Source organism: Nannospalax galili, unplaced genomic scaffold (genome assembly GCF_000622305.1).
Source record: "Nannospalax galili isolate Female #2095 unplaced genomic scaffold, S.galili_v1.0 scaffold28, whole genome shotgun sequence".
In the NCBI taxonomy this organism is placed as follows: Eukaryota; Metazoa; Chordata; class Mammalia; order Rodentia; family Spalacidae; genus Nannospalax; species Nannospalax galili.
In genome coordinates this window covers 2,483,259-2,501,934 of record NW_008359594.1, presented here as the reverse complement: position 1 = coordinate 2,501,934, position 18,676 = coordinate 2,483,259, and the positions used below count along the sequence as shown (strand labels likewise).

General features: G+C 47.2%; 2 protein-coding genes across 7 annotated transcripts in view; one reads left to right on the top strand and one right to left on the bottom strand.

Moving 5' to 3' along the window:
* Etfa (electron transfer flavoprotein subunit alpha) overlaps positions 1–5,391 on the top strand; it is a 77,775-nt gene extending 72,384 nt beyond the window's left edge. For both annotated transcript variants that reach the window (XM_008823425.3, XM_029558812.1), the window contains 2 exons: positions 2,501–2,581; positions 5,164–5,391. In XM_008823425.3, the coding sequence (XP_008821647.1) occupies positions 2,501–2,581; positions 5,164–5,202 (120 nt within the window). In that variant the 3' untranslated portion in view covers positions 5,203–5,391. The remainder of the gene's footprint in view (positions 1–2,500; positions 2,582–5,163) is intronic.
* Tmem266 (transmembrane protein 266) overlaps positions 1–18,676 on the bottom strand; it is a 163,253-nt gene that overhangs the window by 22,915 nt on the left and 121,662 nt on the right. For 3 of the 5 annotated variants that reach the window (XM_008823427.3, XM_029558808.1, XM_029558809.1), the window contains one exon: positions 16,519–17,663. In XM_008823427.3, coding sequence (XP_008821649.1) covers positions 17,068–17,663 — 596 coding nt within the window. In that variant the 3' untranslated portion in view covers positions 16,519–17,067. Of the gene's footprint in view, positions 1–16,410; positions 17,664–18,676 lie in introns of those variants that run through there. The other 2 variants (XM_017795677.1, XM_008823429.3) reach the window with 2 other exon arrangements.

The window sequence follows — 18,676 nt, the reverse complement described above, 5'->3', positions numbered from 1 at the left end:
CTCTCTATAGCTTTTAAGTGAATTGGTTCAAACCCAGTCAGATTTCACAGTTGGCTGGCAGATTTCTTTACTGAGCTGTGAAAGCAGCAGTGCCAATGGGGAAAATGTGATTTATGCATTTTAAAAAAAGAGACCTCTTCAATACCAGAAGACTTAAAAGGGCAGTTGAAATCAGGAGTCCAGAGTTGGGGGGCGATCCACGAGAATAAACTTCAACCAAGACATCTCTCTCCCCATCAACAAATATTTATTTACTATGTTCCTTTTACTGAGGTGCTAGAGATGGTTAAATAAAACAAAGATAATCCTGGTGTGATAGTGTATACCTTCAATCCCACCACTAGGGAAGCTAAGGTAGGAAGATTGTGAGTTCAAGGCTAGCCTAGGCTACAGAGTGAGACCTTGACTCAAAGAAAGGAGGAGGAGGAAGAGGCAGCAAGTAATTTCTATTTATAGATTTGGATAAAGTCTAAAAAGGGATATTAGAATGGCTTAAATCTGATAATTACATTGTCCTTGACCTGCTGTTTCAATTTTCCTGATGGCATAGTTGAATATAAGATTTGATTATTACATCAAATGAGCCAATATACTGAAAACTTTTTGAACTACATACATTATAGTATGATTGAGTATAACGAGTGTATTTTTAAAAGTTATGAGAGTTTGAATTTACAAGAAGCTATTGAGTGTAAGCAAGACTTTATCATAGTTGTTTTACAGCTGATAATTTAAGAATGTTATTTTAGTAATCCAGAAAACTGTAATCATCCCACATCTTTTTTTTTTTTAAATATCATAATGGTTCCTTGCCCATAGTTACGTACTTTTACTTTTAAAGTAACTTTTATGTACTGGTATGAAAAAGCTTTCAGATGATTAAACTGTCAAATATTTGACTAGGTGGCATCCAGGAGAATCGTTAACCATCATCAATTAAATAAATCTCTGCTTCTAGCTGTGAAGCAGGCTACACATTCCCAGAGGAGAAACACCTCAGAAAACCAGGGCCTGTGCCTTAGAGTGTTTGTCCCTGTGATTTTGGGTTTGAGGCTCACATTTGAAATTCGTGAATTGTCTCTGGATTGGCTGTTGTCAAGGCTACACTGACTCTAGTCTCAGATATTCTGGTGTGTTCTGCCCATTCCTTTGTGAAGCCCACCCAGGGAAATTAGATACTTGTCCCACAGCGTGTATTTTAGGTCAGACTATATCAAAAGAATACCGGTGGGTTTCTCAAGGTTCAGTGATAAGTAGTTAGATATTTAACTTTACCTCTAGAGAACTGAATGATTATAATCTGTCTATTAAAACAATACCACATTTGAGTCACAACTCTAGCTTTACTTTGATTGCAGTTGTGTTAGAAGCATCTATAGGAAATACCAAACCATTTCTCCTTATTCTATCAGTGATCTGCCACAACCGTTCATATTTATGAATGTTTTTGTAGGAGGTAAGAGTAATCATTATTAATTCTTACAAGTGACTTAGTAACTTGTTTGCTTTATTAATGCATGCATTTGCTGCATACATAAGGGCTCTTAAAAAATTTTAAGTTTCCAAGCCAGGCATGGTGGTACATGCCTTTAATCCCAGCACTTGGGAGACAGAGGCAGGCAGATATCTGTGAGTTCGAGGCCAGCCTGGTCTACAGAGTGAGTTTCAGGTCATCTGGGGCTACAGGGAGACTCTGTCTCAAAAGACCAAAAAAACATTTTTGTTTTAAGTTCCCCTTTAATATCACGTTGGCAAGATAGTTAGCTTTTATATACTCACCACAGACCCAGGATGGTAATTATAGAGTAACAAATGAAGTTGAGTATATCGGACACAAAAGTTCACAAATGTGATTTTGGGTGTAGATTTGTTATTTTATTTAAAATAAAACTTTTTTTTTCCTTAAGGAAACTTTTAAGAGAATAATTTTTAGCCAGGCATGATAGCATACACCTTTAGTTCCAGCATTTGGGAGGCAGAGGCAGGCAAATCCCTGTGAGTTCCAGGCCAGTCTGGTCTGCAGGGAGACTCTGACTAAAGATGGTTGGGGGAGGCAGAGAGATATTTTTAAGCTTCTTTAATACTGAGATGGACTAGTGGTGAGTTGTAGATATTTTACTACATCACAGCCTATAACCTTCTAATGTTGGCATAGAAGCTTCAAATTAGTCTTGACAGATATTTTAATAATATAAATATGTTGGGGCTGGAGAGATGGCTCATAGGTTAAGAGCACTAACTGCTGTTGCAGAGGACCCAGGTTTGATTCTCAGCACCCACATGGCATCCTTAACTCCAGTTCCAGGGGATCTGAAACCCTCATCTGACCTCTGTAGCATTGCATGACATAGGTGCACTTATCTACATGCAGGCAATACATGCATACACATAAAATAAAAATAATAATATGAATATGTCATAGAGGAGAGTTAAAATAGAACCATCAATCAATGTGGTGTTTTCTTGATAGAATTCCAACTGTGTGTTTTTTATCTTACAGACAATTGTGGCTATTAACAAAGATCCAGAAGCTCCAATTTTCCAAGTGGCAGATTATGGAATAGTTGCAGATTTATTCAAGGTAAACTGGTCTGGAGAGGGCAGCTCTTACAGACATTGTCTTCCAAGAACTTCTTGGATTTTGCCAAGTAGGAAATGATTAGACATTGTGGTATGTTTGTGTGTCTATATCCATGCTATTAATAGATTACATAATTTTGTCCTACTTAAAATTACGTTTCCCTAACAGATTTGTGATTTTACTATAGAACAGCATAACTTTCTTCTTTCGAAGGAGGCCAGATTGTCTGTAAAATATCAACACATCTCTTGGCATCTCAGGTACTAAGTCAGCATATGGTGTGGCGTAGCAGACCACATTTGGCAGATCCACTAAAGAAATGAGCATCAGGCTCCCTCCTTAGGGACTGCTAGATATGAGGCCTCTACAGGGGAAGGGGTGGCACTTGAGCTCATCTGGCTCAACAAGTGTTCTGTTTACTGAGTTTGAAAGTTAAGACCTTCCTCATGTGCCAGGTTTCAGGAAAACTCCCTTTCTCCACTTCTGATACTCTTCACTGTGAGTGTTCTCACCCTGCTAGTAACTGGCTCGCCTTTCTCTTGAGAAAGAGTATTTCAGTCACATTGGTTTGTTTAGTGAATTATAAATTTCCTTGACCACATTTAAAGGTTGTAACCCATGCTTGGCCCAGCCTCATCTTGTCCTATCTGCCTGCAAACGTTTAGATAATAACATGCTGAGAAAGCAAACAAAGTGTCAAAATGTTTTAGATACCTACTGGGTCTCCCTGTATCCCCAGCTGGCCTGAAACTCACTATGTAGACCAGGCTGGCCACAGACTCACAGAGATCCATCTGCCTCTGCCTCCCAAGTGCTGGGATTAAAGGCATGCACCACCATGCTCAGCTGATTGTCTTCTTAAACTTAAGTCTCCTCTGGTTTGCTCTTCCTGAGTAGGGAGCTGCCTCTGCAGCATCTAAAAGAATAAAGAGAAGAGTCCAGATCTTTCAGTATGCCAGGCTGTTGACTAACATTTTCCCTTCCCTTAATAAGGGATTATATAGAATCCTTGGAAAGTCTTGAGGTTAGTCTAATAAATTATGGAGAGAAAAAGTCCTCTCAGGTGGAGAATATGGTGAGGGGATATTTTGTAAGGTTTTTTTTTTTAATTGTATATTCTAAAGCAAATTAATTTTGACCTCCTGGGGGAAGAAGTTGTGCTATAGCATATTTTTCATGAAACACACTGGTACCACATGAGGCTCAGGTAGCATGTCATCTCTGTGACTGGCATGAGCTCATGGTCCTTCCACCAAGGAAAGCCAGGGGAAGTGGTGCCAGCACTTAATGCTGCCCTGAGCAAATGCCTGCTGGCTCCATGGTAAACATGGGCCTTTTAATAGGCTGGAGACAAAGTGACATTCGGAAGAAACAACATGTCGACAATTTCCTTAATAAATTTTGTACGAACACATTATTTCCACCTAATGGAAATGTAGCTCTCTTAAATAATTGAGAGGCTATATTCATCAGTGGCAAGTTCAGCTGGGATCTTTGTGAGCTAGGGTAGCCAAGAGCCCCTTGCAAGACTAGGTAATTGATATTTTATACAAATGGCCAGGCTAGTGCTCTCAATGTCTGTGTGGCATTCCCCTGTAAGTCCGACACACAGCCCTCCCCGCTGTCAAGTAGTCACTAACCAGCTCCACACTGGACACTCCAGTTGTAGCCACCGAGCTGCCAGTAGTAATCCTCTTTTATTTTATTTTATTTAAATATTTTATTTATTATTTTTATGTGTATGAGTGTATTGCCTGCAGGTAGGTAAGTGTACCCGTGTCGTGGAATGCCTGCAGAGGACAGAAGAGGCCATCAGATCCTCTGGAACTGGAGTTATGGACAGTTGTTACCTGCCATGTGGGTGCTGGGATTCGAACCCAGGTCTTCTGTAAGAACAACTAGTGTTCTTAATCACTGAGCCATCTCTCCAGCACCTAATCCTCTTTTAGAATGGTTTGTCAGCCTAGTCATTTCCCCTTGCTGTGGTTTCTTCCTGTCTGCTGACCAGCCACAGCACTGGCACAAGGTCTTGATTTGAATAAAAAGCAGTGTTACTGATTGGACAGTACTTGACTGTGCCAGATGATAATAACGTGCTGAGAAAGCAAACAAAATGTTTATGAAATGTATTATGGGTGAATGAATGAAGAGACAGCAGGTGCTAGAGAAGGTTGACAAGAGCTCTGACAGGGTGTTGGTGTGCGGGCTTTGAAGGAAAGTACAGAGCACAGTAAGGGCAGGAAGAATGCTGGGGGGAGCAGGGAGGTAAAAAGCACATGCTCTTCTCAGCCTAGGCAAGAAAAACTGAGCTTCTGTTTCTGTTTTCATGTCTGAATGTGTGGTTGTGTCAGAAGGGCATCTGGGCAGACAGTGGCTCGCCCTGCCAGCCTGTGTTCTGGGTAAACTCAGAGGGTTTGCGATCTCCCAGGGTTGGAGGAGAGACTGCAGGAGAGGCAGGGGTGCCTGGGCCTAGATGACCTTGCTTTTGGGTCTCTGTCCAACCCAAGGGCTGTTATCCTGTCACAATAAGGGCTCAAGTTGCCTAATTACTGTTCTGGTTTTTTTTTTTTTTTATTTTGCAGGTAGTTCCTGAAATGACAGAGATATTGAAGAAAAAGTAAATCATGGTCATGTCTTAAAAAGGAAGTGTCAAAGTATTCAGCTAAAATCAGAAATTCATAATTTAAGGAAAACAGTCTAACAGCCAGAATGCCTTTGGTGCAGCAGTTATTATACTCCTTTTTGATCATTTGTGGTTCCAAACAATTATTTTGAAAATTTCTAATTCTGTAATAAAATCTATAATAATATTTTGCAGAGCTTTAAAATTACTATTGGAAATACATCTAGCTTCTTAAAGAGGAAATTGAAGAAAGGGAATGAAAACTCTCCTCTGGCTGAGTGTGGTGACATTCACCCTTAATCCTAGCACTTGGGAGGCAGGGGCAGAGGCAGCTGGATCTCTGAGTTTGAGACCAGGTGGGGCTACATAGTGAGACCCTGTCTCAAAAAAAAAATCACTTGTTTCTTCTTTATCTGTCTTGTTCATGAAGGGTTCTTTGTTTTAGGCAAGACTGTAAACATGAAAATTCCATCATCTGATGCTTGCTGGTGTAATGTTGAGGGGCATATCCCAAACGACAGGACTAGATTGGCTAGATTGGCTGATTCAGAGCTGCAGAAGCTCAGCTACTTCCCTAGACGTTCCTGTCTTCAGAAACCATAACCAGCATGACTGAAGCCTGGCCACCTGTTTTGTTGGCTTAACTTAAATCTTGAGTTTTCCTTTTCTGGTTTTGCCAGTTGATAGGTCTTTGGGCTGCAAAGGATGAGAAGTGGAGAAGGAAGGGACTACTTTGAGACCTTTTATGGAAACAGATAGTATGATATTATTGTAAACAAATTCTGCTCAGAAAATGCTCTGGCCTTTACTCTCCCACTGGCTTCCTTTATGTTGAGAAAAGCAGCCAGGTTCCAAGTGGGCCACACATGGATATCTCTGTCACTTGCTCTGCTACCCTGGGGTTCCTGTGTGTTATCAGTAGCACAAAACTAGAATGAATGAAGGCAGATTTGAGACAGGCAGATGAGGCTGTGGCCAGACTTGTAAGCAAACACAGGGCTAGGAGTGGCTGGTGAGTAGAACTGCCATCCCAAAACATCTGCAGAAGCCGGGGTGATGAAGCCGGGGTGATGACCTGGATCAAGCTCACAGCAAGGAGAGGTAGGAAATGACCAGTGATAGGTGAGGCAAGGGGCAGAAGGGCAGCCACTCCCTGTGTGGTCAGCTACTTGCTATGAAGCACTTTTGGAAGTCATGTGGCATTTTAGCCTTTTTTTAGTGAGGTAAGAGGACAGGCATTTGGTAGCTGGCTGCAGGTCATGGCAATCATGGCCCAGAGTGTCAGAGCTGCAAGGCCAGCTGACTGCACCCAGGGCCCAGGTTGAAATACTGGGGCACAGAGGAGAGACAACCGTAACTTGAATTACTCGGGCACACATGGCTTCAGTCACCTCATGAAAGTCTTTCTTATATTTTGCTATTTTTGAGGCATTTGTTAAGGGACCTCTCCATTTACTTCTTATCCCTGTTGGAGTCAGGAGAGATGGCAGATGTGATGGCTGTAGAGACACCCCTATACAGGTATGCTGGGTCAAGGAGAGCCCCAGGTGGCGCCTTGCCTCTGTTGAACTAGTGGTTCTTTCTCCCACTTGATCCCTCCTTTTATGGCTGCCCTGCCCCATCTGCAAGCACCTATTCACTTACCCAGCCTTTACTGGCCACAACTCATCCTCCCCCCCCTTCCTCCTCATTATCATCCATCATCATCATCATAACATCATTTAGCATGGTCACATGCCACTTAATGTGGTTAAGTTCTCAGAAATGTCTGTTTCCTTCTGCAGTCATCATAGAGTACAAACCTAGATGGCCTAGCCTACTCCACACCTTGGGTATATTTCATGACTGACAGTGCGGTGGATTTGCTTACACCAGCTTCCCACAGACCTTCGCACCGTAGCAGTACCACGGGCTCTTAGGGATGGCTGTCGCAGGTGTTCTGCAGTCCTTGATTGTATAGTGCTTGCTGCGTGCCAGCATTCATATCCCTGCAGTCTTCATAATGATCCATAAGTTAGATTCTGAATATAACTTCTACCAGATTGTGTATCTGCCCAAATTCAGACAGCTTCTAAACGAGAGCCAGGATTTGAAACTGGGCAGGCCAGCTTCAAAGTGGTGACTTCACTAGGATCTGATTGTCTCTCATTTTTGCTCAAGGGACAGGGAGACTAGTAATCAACCTCAGGTAAAGAGCACAGAATGATTCTTGCCATCAGCAGGGTACACTGGTGGAAAGGAGAGGTAGTGTTCTGGGATAGTCTTTTCCAGCAGGATTTCATAAAACTCAAAAGTCCCTCGAGTGCCCACTTCAGTGTAATTCCAAAAGTCAGTTATATGGCCAGGGAGATGGCTTATTTGGTAAAGTGCCACGCAAGCATGAGGACCTGAGATTGGATCCCCAGCACCCTTGTAAAAAAGCTGGCACACCTTTAATCCCAGTACTGGGAAAGTGAAGACAGGCAGATCCCTGGGTCTTGCGGACCAGTGAGTCTCACTGAATAGGTGAGCTTCAAGCTCAATGAGAGACCCTGTCTCAAAAAATAGTGGTGAGTGATTGAGGAAGACACCCGATGCTGACCTCTAGCTTCCACATGCACACAGACGTACAGTACATGTCTATGAATATGTGTACACAAAAAGTTGTGAAAGGTGGGGCAAACTGGAAACTCAATGCCAGAAGATGTGGCCTGAGGTGCCTCTTTCATCTTTACTTTATTGGAAACTCAGTTTATATTACCCCTGGCCTTGGCCCTGGGGCTGTGGAAGCAATGGGGGAAGCAGGGAGCAATGGCTTTGCTGCCTATGTGCATGTTCCTGTTTCCCTCTAGCTCCCTGGGCCTCAGGTTTGCCTGTCATGGCCTCTGGGAGTTTAGTAGTCTGTTTTCCTTGGTAGGACAACCCCAGAGAGGACAGAGATTCTTCCCTTAGACAGCATGAGGCCCAGTGATAACCCTGCTCCAGGCTGTCCCCCAACACCCATGTGCTCAGCAGTAGTTCGGGGGAACATTCTTGCTGTGTTATCTGGCTCATCAGTGATATGTGGGGCTCTGGAGAAATGCTCAGAGTCTAGCCCAGCTACTTCCTGAAGTAGCTTTGTCCCTGACAAGAGGACACTGTGCTAGTGCAGAGAGCAGACACCCGGCCTTGACTGACAGGCTGGGGAGGCCTTTTTCCTCACAGGCTAGTGGTTTTCAAAGTTTGCTCTCAAGGAATACTGCCATTTCAGGAGCTGAACCCCTGATGGACCACGAAGGTATACACAGAGGGAAGGAAGGTTACCCAATAGAAATGTACCAGAATTAAGTCATTTTTGCACACCTCTAAAACTGTTTTCTAGGAAAGGTGAGCAGATTTCCCAAGTGAGTAAAGAGCAAGATCAGCAGCCACTGATGCTCCAAAGCTTTTATCTTATGGACATAGGGAGTCATTTTGTTGAATACTTAAAAAATACTTTCTGCTTCTTGGTAACTGTTCCTTGTGTGAATGTTAGAATGAAATATGTCCGCACATAGGGCTGGGGAGATGGCTCAGAGGATAAAACACTGCCACACAAGCATGAGGACCAGAGTTTAGATTCCCAGAACTCAGGGCAAAGCCAGGCAGGTGCGGTAGTTGCCCATATTCCTAGCACTCGGGACCCAGAGACCAGATCCTAGGCAAGCTGGCTGGCCAACTATCTGGAATTGCTGAGCTCCAGGTTTGGCGAGAGAAGTGGAAAGCGATTGAGGAAAGCATCCAAGTGTCAACTTTGGACCTCTAATGCATGCACACATACACATGCATACATCCTCACACACGTGAACACTCCTATACTCATACTACACACAGGCAAAAACAAAATGAAAAAGCATTTTGAGTTTTCCATAAAGATGTGGGTGACCTTCTGAGGCTCTGCCACCCTAACAGGTCTTAAGATGGGCCCCTGGCGATGGAGAGCAATTGAGAGTTTTTGTATAAGGCCCATAACCTCACCTAGAGGACTAGCCTGACCTGGTGGATATTCAGGATGATGGAGGGAAGAAGAGAAGATGGAAGCCATTTGGAGGCAGTTATAGGAGTCTTCTGGCTTTATGCCCTGAATGGGTTTGACTGAAAGCTCTTTGGCTACCAAATGGGCCCCCAGAGACTGGAAATGGGTCCAGTGCTGTCGGTGAGGCTGACAGAGAGCGAGCTTTTCCTCCCAGGATAGCAGAGGGAGCCAGGTTGCCGCTGAGCCTGGGCGTGTCCGCTCTGGGCTGGAGTGCTGGAAACCCCAGCCGTAAATGCACCTTATGTTCTCATTCTGAAAGGAATGCTCAGCTTGGTTACATTTCACGCTGTCTCTGACTAGGGTTTTTGTTTTGGTCTTCATAAAAGTGGGCTGAAGAAACTGGGAAACCCAGAGAACTCTATTGATTGTAACAAATGGATATAGTTAGCTGAAGGGTTGACTGATATAACCTTGTAAAAAGAGCATTAGGGCAATATACTGTCAGAACTTCATGTAATCCTAGATTTTGGGGGACTCTGTGGGAGCTTGAATGAAGAAGAGTTGCTGATAATCTTAGCTTGTAAAGCACTCGTGCATGCCATCCCATTGGTTGTAGGAAGAAGAGATTGTTCAGGAAATCAGACCCACAGGAACTTAACCTCAGGTCACAAAGCAAGTGGGAGAACTGGAACACAAACCAGGGTTTTGGCCAACATGACATACTAAGAATTGTTTACGTACTGGGCACATACAGTATCTCCGGTTCAGTAATCTCACTGCCCCTGCTTTCTGGATGAAGAAATGGACTGAGAGAGAATGACCAGAGAAGTAGACAGGTACATGTGGGACCCACACTGGACTCTGGCTTGCGGGGCCATGGCCTTTCCACTGTCCTGGCCGCTTCCATCCCCCAACTCAGCTTCTCCAGGACTCCATCCTCTGTGTACCCTGCGTCTAAGTCACAAATGTCATTAGGATCAAGGGGCAGTGGTGGGATTGGGGCCTTCTTTGAAGGAAGCTGGCAGTTGCTTTCAGTGGCATCCACACTAGTGTGAGAGTGGCCCTGGGAGGGTGGACCTTCATTACCTCCTGCAGCTGGTCATGTGGGTCCAGGCCAGCAGGGCAGGTTGCTGCCTTCCTTCAGTGGGCTTTCCACCAGCTTCTGCTGCTGTCCCTGTGTAGGGCTACCTGGGGGACATCTGGGCCGATCTCTAGGACACTTGGGTTCTAGTGCCACTTACATTATATTCCTGAGGCACCCTGGCCTTTCCTGTCCTTTTATTTATTTTAGTTAATAATTATCATTTTTTGAGACATTGCCTCATTCTGGAACTCAGACCAGCTTAGAGCTCACTATGTAGCTCAGGCTGACCTCAAACATGGCTATCTCCCTATCTCATCTTGAATGTATTACAGGCATGACTCGGCATGCCTGGGTTTCCTTCCCTGTTTAGATTTCATTTTCATCTGTAAAACAGTGACCAGAACTAGGTAATCTTTATGCTTTAACTTGTGAGGGTATAGACAGATCTCCTACCATGTGGGTAGAGACAATGACTATTTTTGAGGGCTTCATACACCCAAGATACTGTGCTGAACCCTTTATATATGTAGACTCATTCAAGTCTCTTGAGTTAAGGTGCAGTTCATCCCCGGATTAGCCAAAGTTAACAGGGCTTACAACCTGCCTGAGGACTCAGAGTAACTGGTAACTTCAGGCAACCACATTCTGAATCCTGAGTCCATAGGAGGGAACATAGAGGACTTCCTCCATCAGCCCACCTTGGGTGGGGTTGGAGTAGAGAGCAAGATGTGGCAACTAGCCAAGTTCAGAAGGAGCTGCTAGAAGATGAAGAGGTACTTTCCACGGCAGAAGGCCCAGCACAAACAAAGCACCCAAGTTCCCAAGAACACAGCCAACTGTTTCTTTGGGAAGCATAGGGGTTGGCCTTGCATTCCCAAGGCCTCTTCTAGCCTGGCATTCCTCTATTCTTTGCTAAGGAAGCAGAGGTCTGTGTGCTGCAGCATGGGTCCAGTCTGCACACTGGCTTTCTCTTGTGGCACAGCCTGGGCCCACAGCCCCAAGCACCTTCTTTAAGCAGTAGAAGCGGAGGTGAGTCCCCCTAGTTATGAGGCCTAATTGATGTTGAGGAGGCTCCTGGAGCGCAGGGTGAAAGGTGCGCTGTAAATCTCAAGCACAGAGAATTCTGCCACATTCATCATAGTGTTTAATGTCCTGATTGATCTCCCTGGTAGTCAATTTCATTTGCTTGTTTCAAGATGAATAGGCAACCTGCTTCCCTAAGCTATAGTCCTAGGCTCTGCATAAAATTATGTCCGTGCTGTGTCTTTGGTAACTTGCAATAAATTAGCAGCAAGCGTTCCATCATTTTCTTTGGATAATTAAATTAACTATGCACCAGGAGACAGAATCAAACTTTTCAGCAGTAGAGCCAAGGGGGAAAAAAAAAAAAAACTCACAGTTTTGTGTTTCCCTAATTTATGGGGGGAAGACCCAGTGCGGGAAAGGGAAAGGGCGGGTGGGGAAAAAAACAGGGCTCTGCTCCGTGCCTGAGACAGAATCAAACTTTTCAGCAGTAGAGCCAAGGGGGAAAAAAAAAAAAACTCACAGTGTTGTGATTTCCTCAATTATGTGGGGTAGAGCCAGTGCTGGAGAAGGGAAAGGCAGGTAGGGAGAACAACAGTGCTCTGCTGCCTGACTGGGTGACTCTGAGATCTTTACTTACAAGGAAATAAACGGGAACAGGCCAGCAGCAGGAATTCAGGAGCTTAGGAGCAGTCTGTTGGAGCTGGGGCAGGACACCCATCCATTCCACCCCTGGCCTCCCCACACCAAACTATCAGTGGCAGCAAATGAAATAACAGAGCATCTCCTGGGCATCTGCCCCAGAAGTGCTGAGCATGCACTGGCAGAAACACACCCTAGGTATCTATTATTAATAAGGATGCCTTCAGCTTGTGTTTCCCTTGAAACATTCTCAAAGGGCTTTCCCTTCCATTATGTCATTAGTTATCCCAGCAACCCTCAGGGTGGGGTGCATAGGAGTCATTATTCTTGTTGTGCTGGGAAGGGAGCAGCTCAAGGGTTTGCTTGGAGCCACAGAAACAGGGCTGGGCTCAGAATCCAGGTGCCTGGGCCTTGCACACTGGGTAAGGGACAGCAGCATTGGGGGTTAGGGTGGACAGGGATGAGAAGACTTTACTCCAGCACTGAGATGTCTGTTCAAATGCCCAGAGTTGTGAGAGTCCTTGTTAAGCAACTACATAAGTGTTGGGTGGGGCTCAGTGTACTGTGGGCGTGACCCTCCCATCTGGGGTTCTCAACAGCTCCCAAAGAGAAGGGTCCCAGCTCTAGGATCTCTCTTTAGTGCTAAGACCCTTGGTCTCTTGACTAGCCCAGGCAGATCCTGGAGCAAAGACTCCTGGAATGAGAAAGGACTTACTGAGCTGGAGATCAGAAAGAAGGAGCAAACACCCCTTACACTAGCCTCTGACCACACGGGCTGTGAACTGTTGTGCCGCTCTCCATTCCCCATCTGTATAACTTGACCTGGAAAGCCAGGCTCTGAGTTGGAATCCTTACTGACAGCTGGGGAGGGACCAGTCTTGTCACTCAGGGAAAGCCTTGCAGCTCCCAACTCTGGGTGGTTTCTGGTCAGGGCTGCAGGGCTTCTGCAAGTTGGCCGTAGCCCTGCTGGCTCTGAGCTGTGCTGTCCTTGCTGTAGGGGTCACGATGTTAGGATGATACCTAGTCACAAGACTGTTTATCACGGTTCCAGAGTCAAGGCCAACCCTGTAGGACATAGCAGGCTGCACAGTGCGAGGAGGCTGGAGCCTGGATTTCTGTCTCTGCCTCTTTCTTGATAGCATATGGTTCAACTCGCCATTTCCAGCGTGGTCTCTCTCCCAGACACACCTGGGTTTGAATCCGGCCACTGCAGTTTACTCAGCTGTGTGCAGTGGAGCTGGTTATTTCATCATTCTGTGCTTGTATTTTCTCCCCTGCAAGGCAGGGAAAGTGGGGTCTACTTCGCAGGGCTGTGACAAGGGGAGAGTGTCACCAGCACCTGTCTCATAGGAAATAAGAGGAGCCATTGCTGTTCTTACCCTCTTGTTCCTACTACAGACAGCAACTGCTACTCAGGCCATCCTCTCTTCTGGGGGAGTCCCAGACAGCTCCCTTAGGACCCCCTGAGCAGGCTTTCTGAAGGTGTAATGGGCAGGGAGCCTCTTGTCCAAGCTGTAGACCTAGAGAGTGCTTGGCCCATCTCCACAGGCCCCTAGCTACAGCACTCTGGGGAGCCGTGAAAGTCAAAGCTTTTATCTCCATCTCCTTCCCTCCAGGCCACAAAGACCGGCCCTAGGGCCTGGGGGTGGAGTATGACTGAAGTCTGCCCCCCTCCCTGCCCTTGGTCCAGAATTAGGCAGAGGAGCCACAGAAAGAACTGCTGTGTTTCTGTCTGGTACCCTCTGTTCTCTCACATTAACATGCACAGCTGTCTCTGTATCCCAGAGTCTCAGATACCACAGACTAGAACTTGGCATCTCCTCCCTCTGCTGTTTCCCTCCCCCAACACTGCACATGTAGAGGTTCCAAGATCTGTCAGTCAGGTCTCTCTACTCTCTCAGCCCCCAGTCTTCATCTTGCATGCCTATGCAACTGGCCTGCCTCCTCTGGACGTGCCTATCCCCGTTCTGGCTGTATCCCCTGAAGCCCCCAGGCTTTGTTGAAGACTCTTCTGTGGCATATTCCCTAAGGCTGAACGTCCTCTCAGCCTGGTATTCAAGGCCTCAGTGACCTGCTCCCCTGATCTTTTTCACATTGTTTCCACATGACTCTACCGGGATCCTCTTAGCACCAGATGCCTCCCTGCTCCTACAGGCATCCCTCACACCTTCCTGTGCCTCTGCTGGCTGCTTGTCTCACCATCTCCGCTGGCCTTCTCATGTGTTTCAATGGTCTAACAGCTCTCAGTCAGGGAGACAATCCACAATTACCTGATCACGTTTTTCTGGAGATGGGTCAGTTCTGCAGCTCAGTGTCAAAGCTACTCCACAAAAGTTGCTTACATCAATCACATAAATGAAAGAGCAGATTCTGATATCCTTAACCTTTAAAATTCCCCCTGTAAAGGTTTCCTCCACTGCCCTGTGGTTCATCGCTGGAGCTGGGGCTGCTGGCTGGCAGTGGGCCTGCAGTGCTCATCTGACCCAGGCTCTACACAGTGACCTGCTGGAACAGCTGCATTGGCTCAGGACCCTGTATAGTGGGAGCTCAAGCAAGTGGGGGCTGGCTGGAGAAGGTGGTGGCTTGTAGTCCTGTGGGTGTAGAGCATTGGTCGCTGACCCGTCTGGCTCCTGTCCTGAAAATTACAAATCATATAGCAAAAGACAGTGCTGTGCCTCTAAGTGCTGTAAACTCTGAGGGTGCCAGTGCCTAGCCGAGTGCCAGGCACATCTCTTGCTAATGTTGGAAGTTCTTTTGCTCTCTCTGAGCCTCGAGGTTCATCTGTAAAATCAACCTGCTTCCCAGGGCTGTTGACATGTGGAAAGGCCTCAGAAGTGGAGGCTGCAGTATACTTTGGTGACCCAACCCACCTCCAGGACTGCTACTGTTCTTGTCTTTTCAAAAGCCCCTCTGTGGTTGGGTCTTCTGGTATAGCCACCAACTGCCAGTTGGATACTGCTGCCTTTAACATCTTTGACAACTGCTGATCTCATGAGTCAGGGTGTTTTTTGCCTATACATGGCAGTTTCCCTCCCTTCTCCAATTCAGTCATCTTTCCAGAGTGGCCCTGTGCAGGTTCTGGGCTTTGAGCAGGACTCAGGTGTTGACCACATGGGAATGCTACCATTCCAGGCCTAATTCCAGAGGCCTCAGGAGCTGGAGGACAGCTGGCCTACTAGGGAGAGGGCAGGCCACACACTGGAACAGTGAGAATGACCCATAATGAGAGTGTGTTCTAGCTAGTTTTTGTCAACTTGACATAAACTAGTCATCTGGGAAAAGGGAACCTCAGCTGAGATTTCCTCCATCAGACTGGCCTTTGGTCATGTCTGTGGGGCATTTTCTTGACCACCAATTGATGTAGGAGGCTCCAGTCCACTATGGGTAGTACCATGCCTGGGACAGTGGGCTCTACAAGAAACATAGCTGAGCAGACCAGGAGAACCAAGCCAGTAAGCTACACTCCTGGTCTCAGCTTCAGTTCCTGCTTCCAAGTCCCTGCCTTGAATTCCTGCCCCAACTTCCCTCACTGATGGACTATGACATGGAAGTGTAAGCCAGATAAAACTTTTTGTCTTCAAGTTGCTTTTGGTCATGGTATTCTATCACAGAAACAGAGAAACCAAACTAGATCGAAGTGAGAGATTGGAAGGAAGTGTGAGCCACCTCACAAATGGCTGAGAATCACTCTCTAGTTCCCCCACAGAGTGGGAACCCTTAAAACAGAAAGCCTTTCTCCCTACAGACAAGAGAAAACAAGGTGGTCATAGACACAAACCTTTTGAAAGATTTTAGGCAGAGATGATGAGGCTTAGCAGCCTGGGAAGATGTAATGGAGGAGGGAAACCAGAGGCTGGGCTAGGCAGAGCCTGCTGCAGTTCGGCCCTGCGGGACCTGAGCCTTAGCAAGGCTAGGATGGGGGTTGGGGTCCAGTAATTTGGAGTAGAATGGCTGGGGATTGAGAGGGAGCCAGCAATGCCATGTGTGTCTGTTAACTGGACAGGTAGCAGAGCTGTGGCTGAGAACCACTGTGGACAGGATGCTGAACTCAGCCTGGTGAGTTTGAGATCCTGACCGGGAGTGGCGGGGCGGGCGCCTGGTTCTAGGAGCTAGTTGGGAGGTCTCAGTGAAGGGGGTAGAGCAGTGGGCTCCATTCCCTGGGAAAATGAGGGAGGGGAAGGCACCCACCTGTAGGTCACATAGCCAGGCAGATTCCAGGCTCACACCACTCTATAAAGGCCTTGGGGATGCCAGAGCATTGTGGAGACCTGGGTAGGCATGTACCAGGCTGACTGGCACTTTACTTGGGCTGACAACCAAAGGAAAACCTCTGCCATCTAGAAGTCTCATTGCAGCTGGTTTGTTTGTTTGTTTGAAGCAGGGTCTCCCTGTAGCCCCAGCTGTCCTGGAACTCACTATATAGACCAGGCTGGCCTTGAACTCACAGAGATCCGCCTGCCTCTGCCTCCCAAGTGCTGGGACTACAGGCATGTGCCACCACGCCCGACTGTAGCTGGTTTTTATTATTAAAGCCAAGGTCAGAAAATGGTTGCCCTCCACCCCCCAAGATCCATCCCCTTATGTCCTGTGAAGGTGAAAACTAGACTTGTCTTGAAAAGCCTTGGAAATGTTCATGCTGAACTGGGAGAGTGGAAGATGAGACAGGCTCAGATGGCGGTCTCTGTGATCGTGTCGGCTCCCCCAGTGTTCCTGGAAAAAGACAGCTTGGGGTGGGGCTGGGCAATCCCTGCTCACAGTGCTGTTCCCAAGGGTCCAGGGTGGGCATCAGGAACGAAGGCAACAAAAGAGGCTGAGCTGGCCCCCACACTCTACCCTGCTGAAGCTTGGCCATTGGCTGGTTTTTGTAAAAATGATTAAAAAACAAAATTAAAAAAACCAAGAAAAACCCCAGCCATGAGCACCACCCTCCTGAGTAGGCCGAGAGGAGGCGCCAGCTCTGGGCGTTGAGGTCTGAGGCATGTGGCCTCCTGGCCTGGCATCATACCCCTGGAGGCAGGCAGCACCCTGAGGGAGACCAGGCAGGATCCTGAGCCCCATGTGTGGCCCTGGATGGCCTCTGGGGTCCCAAGAGAGCTTTGAGATGGCTGTCTGCCCTCTTATCACTTAACAAGCTGCAGGCTCTAGGCTTCAGGGACCCTATGCAACTTTGGTTCTTTGGATTCCAAAGATCTGAACTTCTCCTCCAGTCCAGCTGTAGTGGGCTGGAAGTGGATGACAGGCTTGATCTGGAAGACAGGGAGGTTCTCTTGGTTCTTCTGGTTAAACAGACTTACCCTGTGCTCCAGCTCAGGACTGGTCTGGGCTGAGTCGGCTGGGTTAGGCCAGGCTAGGGGGGTTGGGTCCAAGGCCCTATGTGCTGGGCAGGGGTCCTTTGACAGAGAAGACATCAGATCCTGGACTGTGGCCTCTGCTACCTGCTGCTGGGGGTGTGGCAACAGTGGCAGGGGAGAGGGGCCAGGCTCAGAGGATGGGTCTTCTCGGGTGGTGATACAGTCTGTAAAGGAACCCAGCGTCTGGCTGCTGGCACTCTGGGCCCTGGTGACAGAGCTGCAGGTAGAGTGGCAGGCACTCTCAGAGGTGGCACTGGTGCAAGTGCCGTTGCCACCAAACTTCAGACGCAGGTCGACTGAGACAAAGTCTGAGGAGACGCTGGGCTGGTGGATGTCTATGGCAGTTGTGGTGACCACACATACTCCTGGTTCTGGGATGCTGCTGTCTGCAAGAGAGTTGGTGATACTGGTCATACTTCACCTCTCGCTACACCTGGATGGACTTTGGTGAGGGCATGCCTAAGTGGAGCCGGGGGTGGGACTGAGCACTGAGTGTGGGCAGCAAGCATGGCCAGGCCTTGGGAAGCAGCCTTGGTGGAGGGAGGCCTCTGAGAATGCAGATTTGGTTCACTATCACTGTGTGTCCTAAGGGACACACTACCTCTCCACCTGACTGAACTCAAGTAAGACGTGAACTTTTTAACCAGTTACCTATGAGGAGTGACCTGCAACACCTTGCATGGAAGTTTCATGAGCCAGCAAATGCTCATAAAGTGTGTTAGTCAGGAGTGGCTGCTGTCTTCTGGGTGCTGGAGTGAGATGGCCTGGGAGTAGAGCCTCAGACAGCCTGCTGTGGGCCTTTATTTAAACCAAGAGGCAGAACTATTACGACAACGGACTCATGTGGCTCATCCCAGTCGACTCAGAAAGCATTGTCCCAGGACAAGGAACTTGGAGTTTTGAGGAGTCATTCATTGAGAGATTTAATTTTATTTTTGGTGTGGGTCCATGTATGTTTGTGTAGTAAGTAGCACCTGCCCATGCATGTGAGTGAGGAGGTCGGAGGTCGGAGGTCAAGCTGGGGATCTTCCATTATCACCTCCATCTTATTATTTTTTTGAGATAGGATCTCTCACTGAACTTGTTATCTAGCTGGCCAGAGAGTCCCTAGTATTTGCCTGTCTTTGTTCCCTAACACTGAGGTTACAGATACATGCTACCAAGCCCAGCTTTTAAGTGGATGCTAGGGATCGAAACTCAGGTTCTCACCCTTGAGGGAGTTTTAAATGGGCCTTGGGGGTGGGGGCACAATCTGATCAGAGTTGACCTTCTAAAGACTGGTCAGCCTTGGGGCAGACAATATTCAGCAGCTCTTTTCTCTAACTGAGAGGCACTGGGGGGGGGGGGGGGGAAACTAAGGGAAAAGGGTTATGGGTTCTCCCCCAAATTAAAAGGCTTA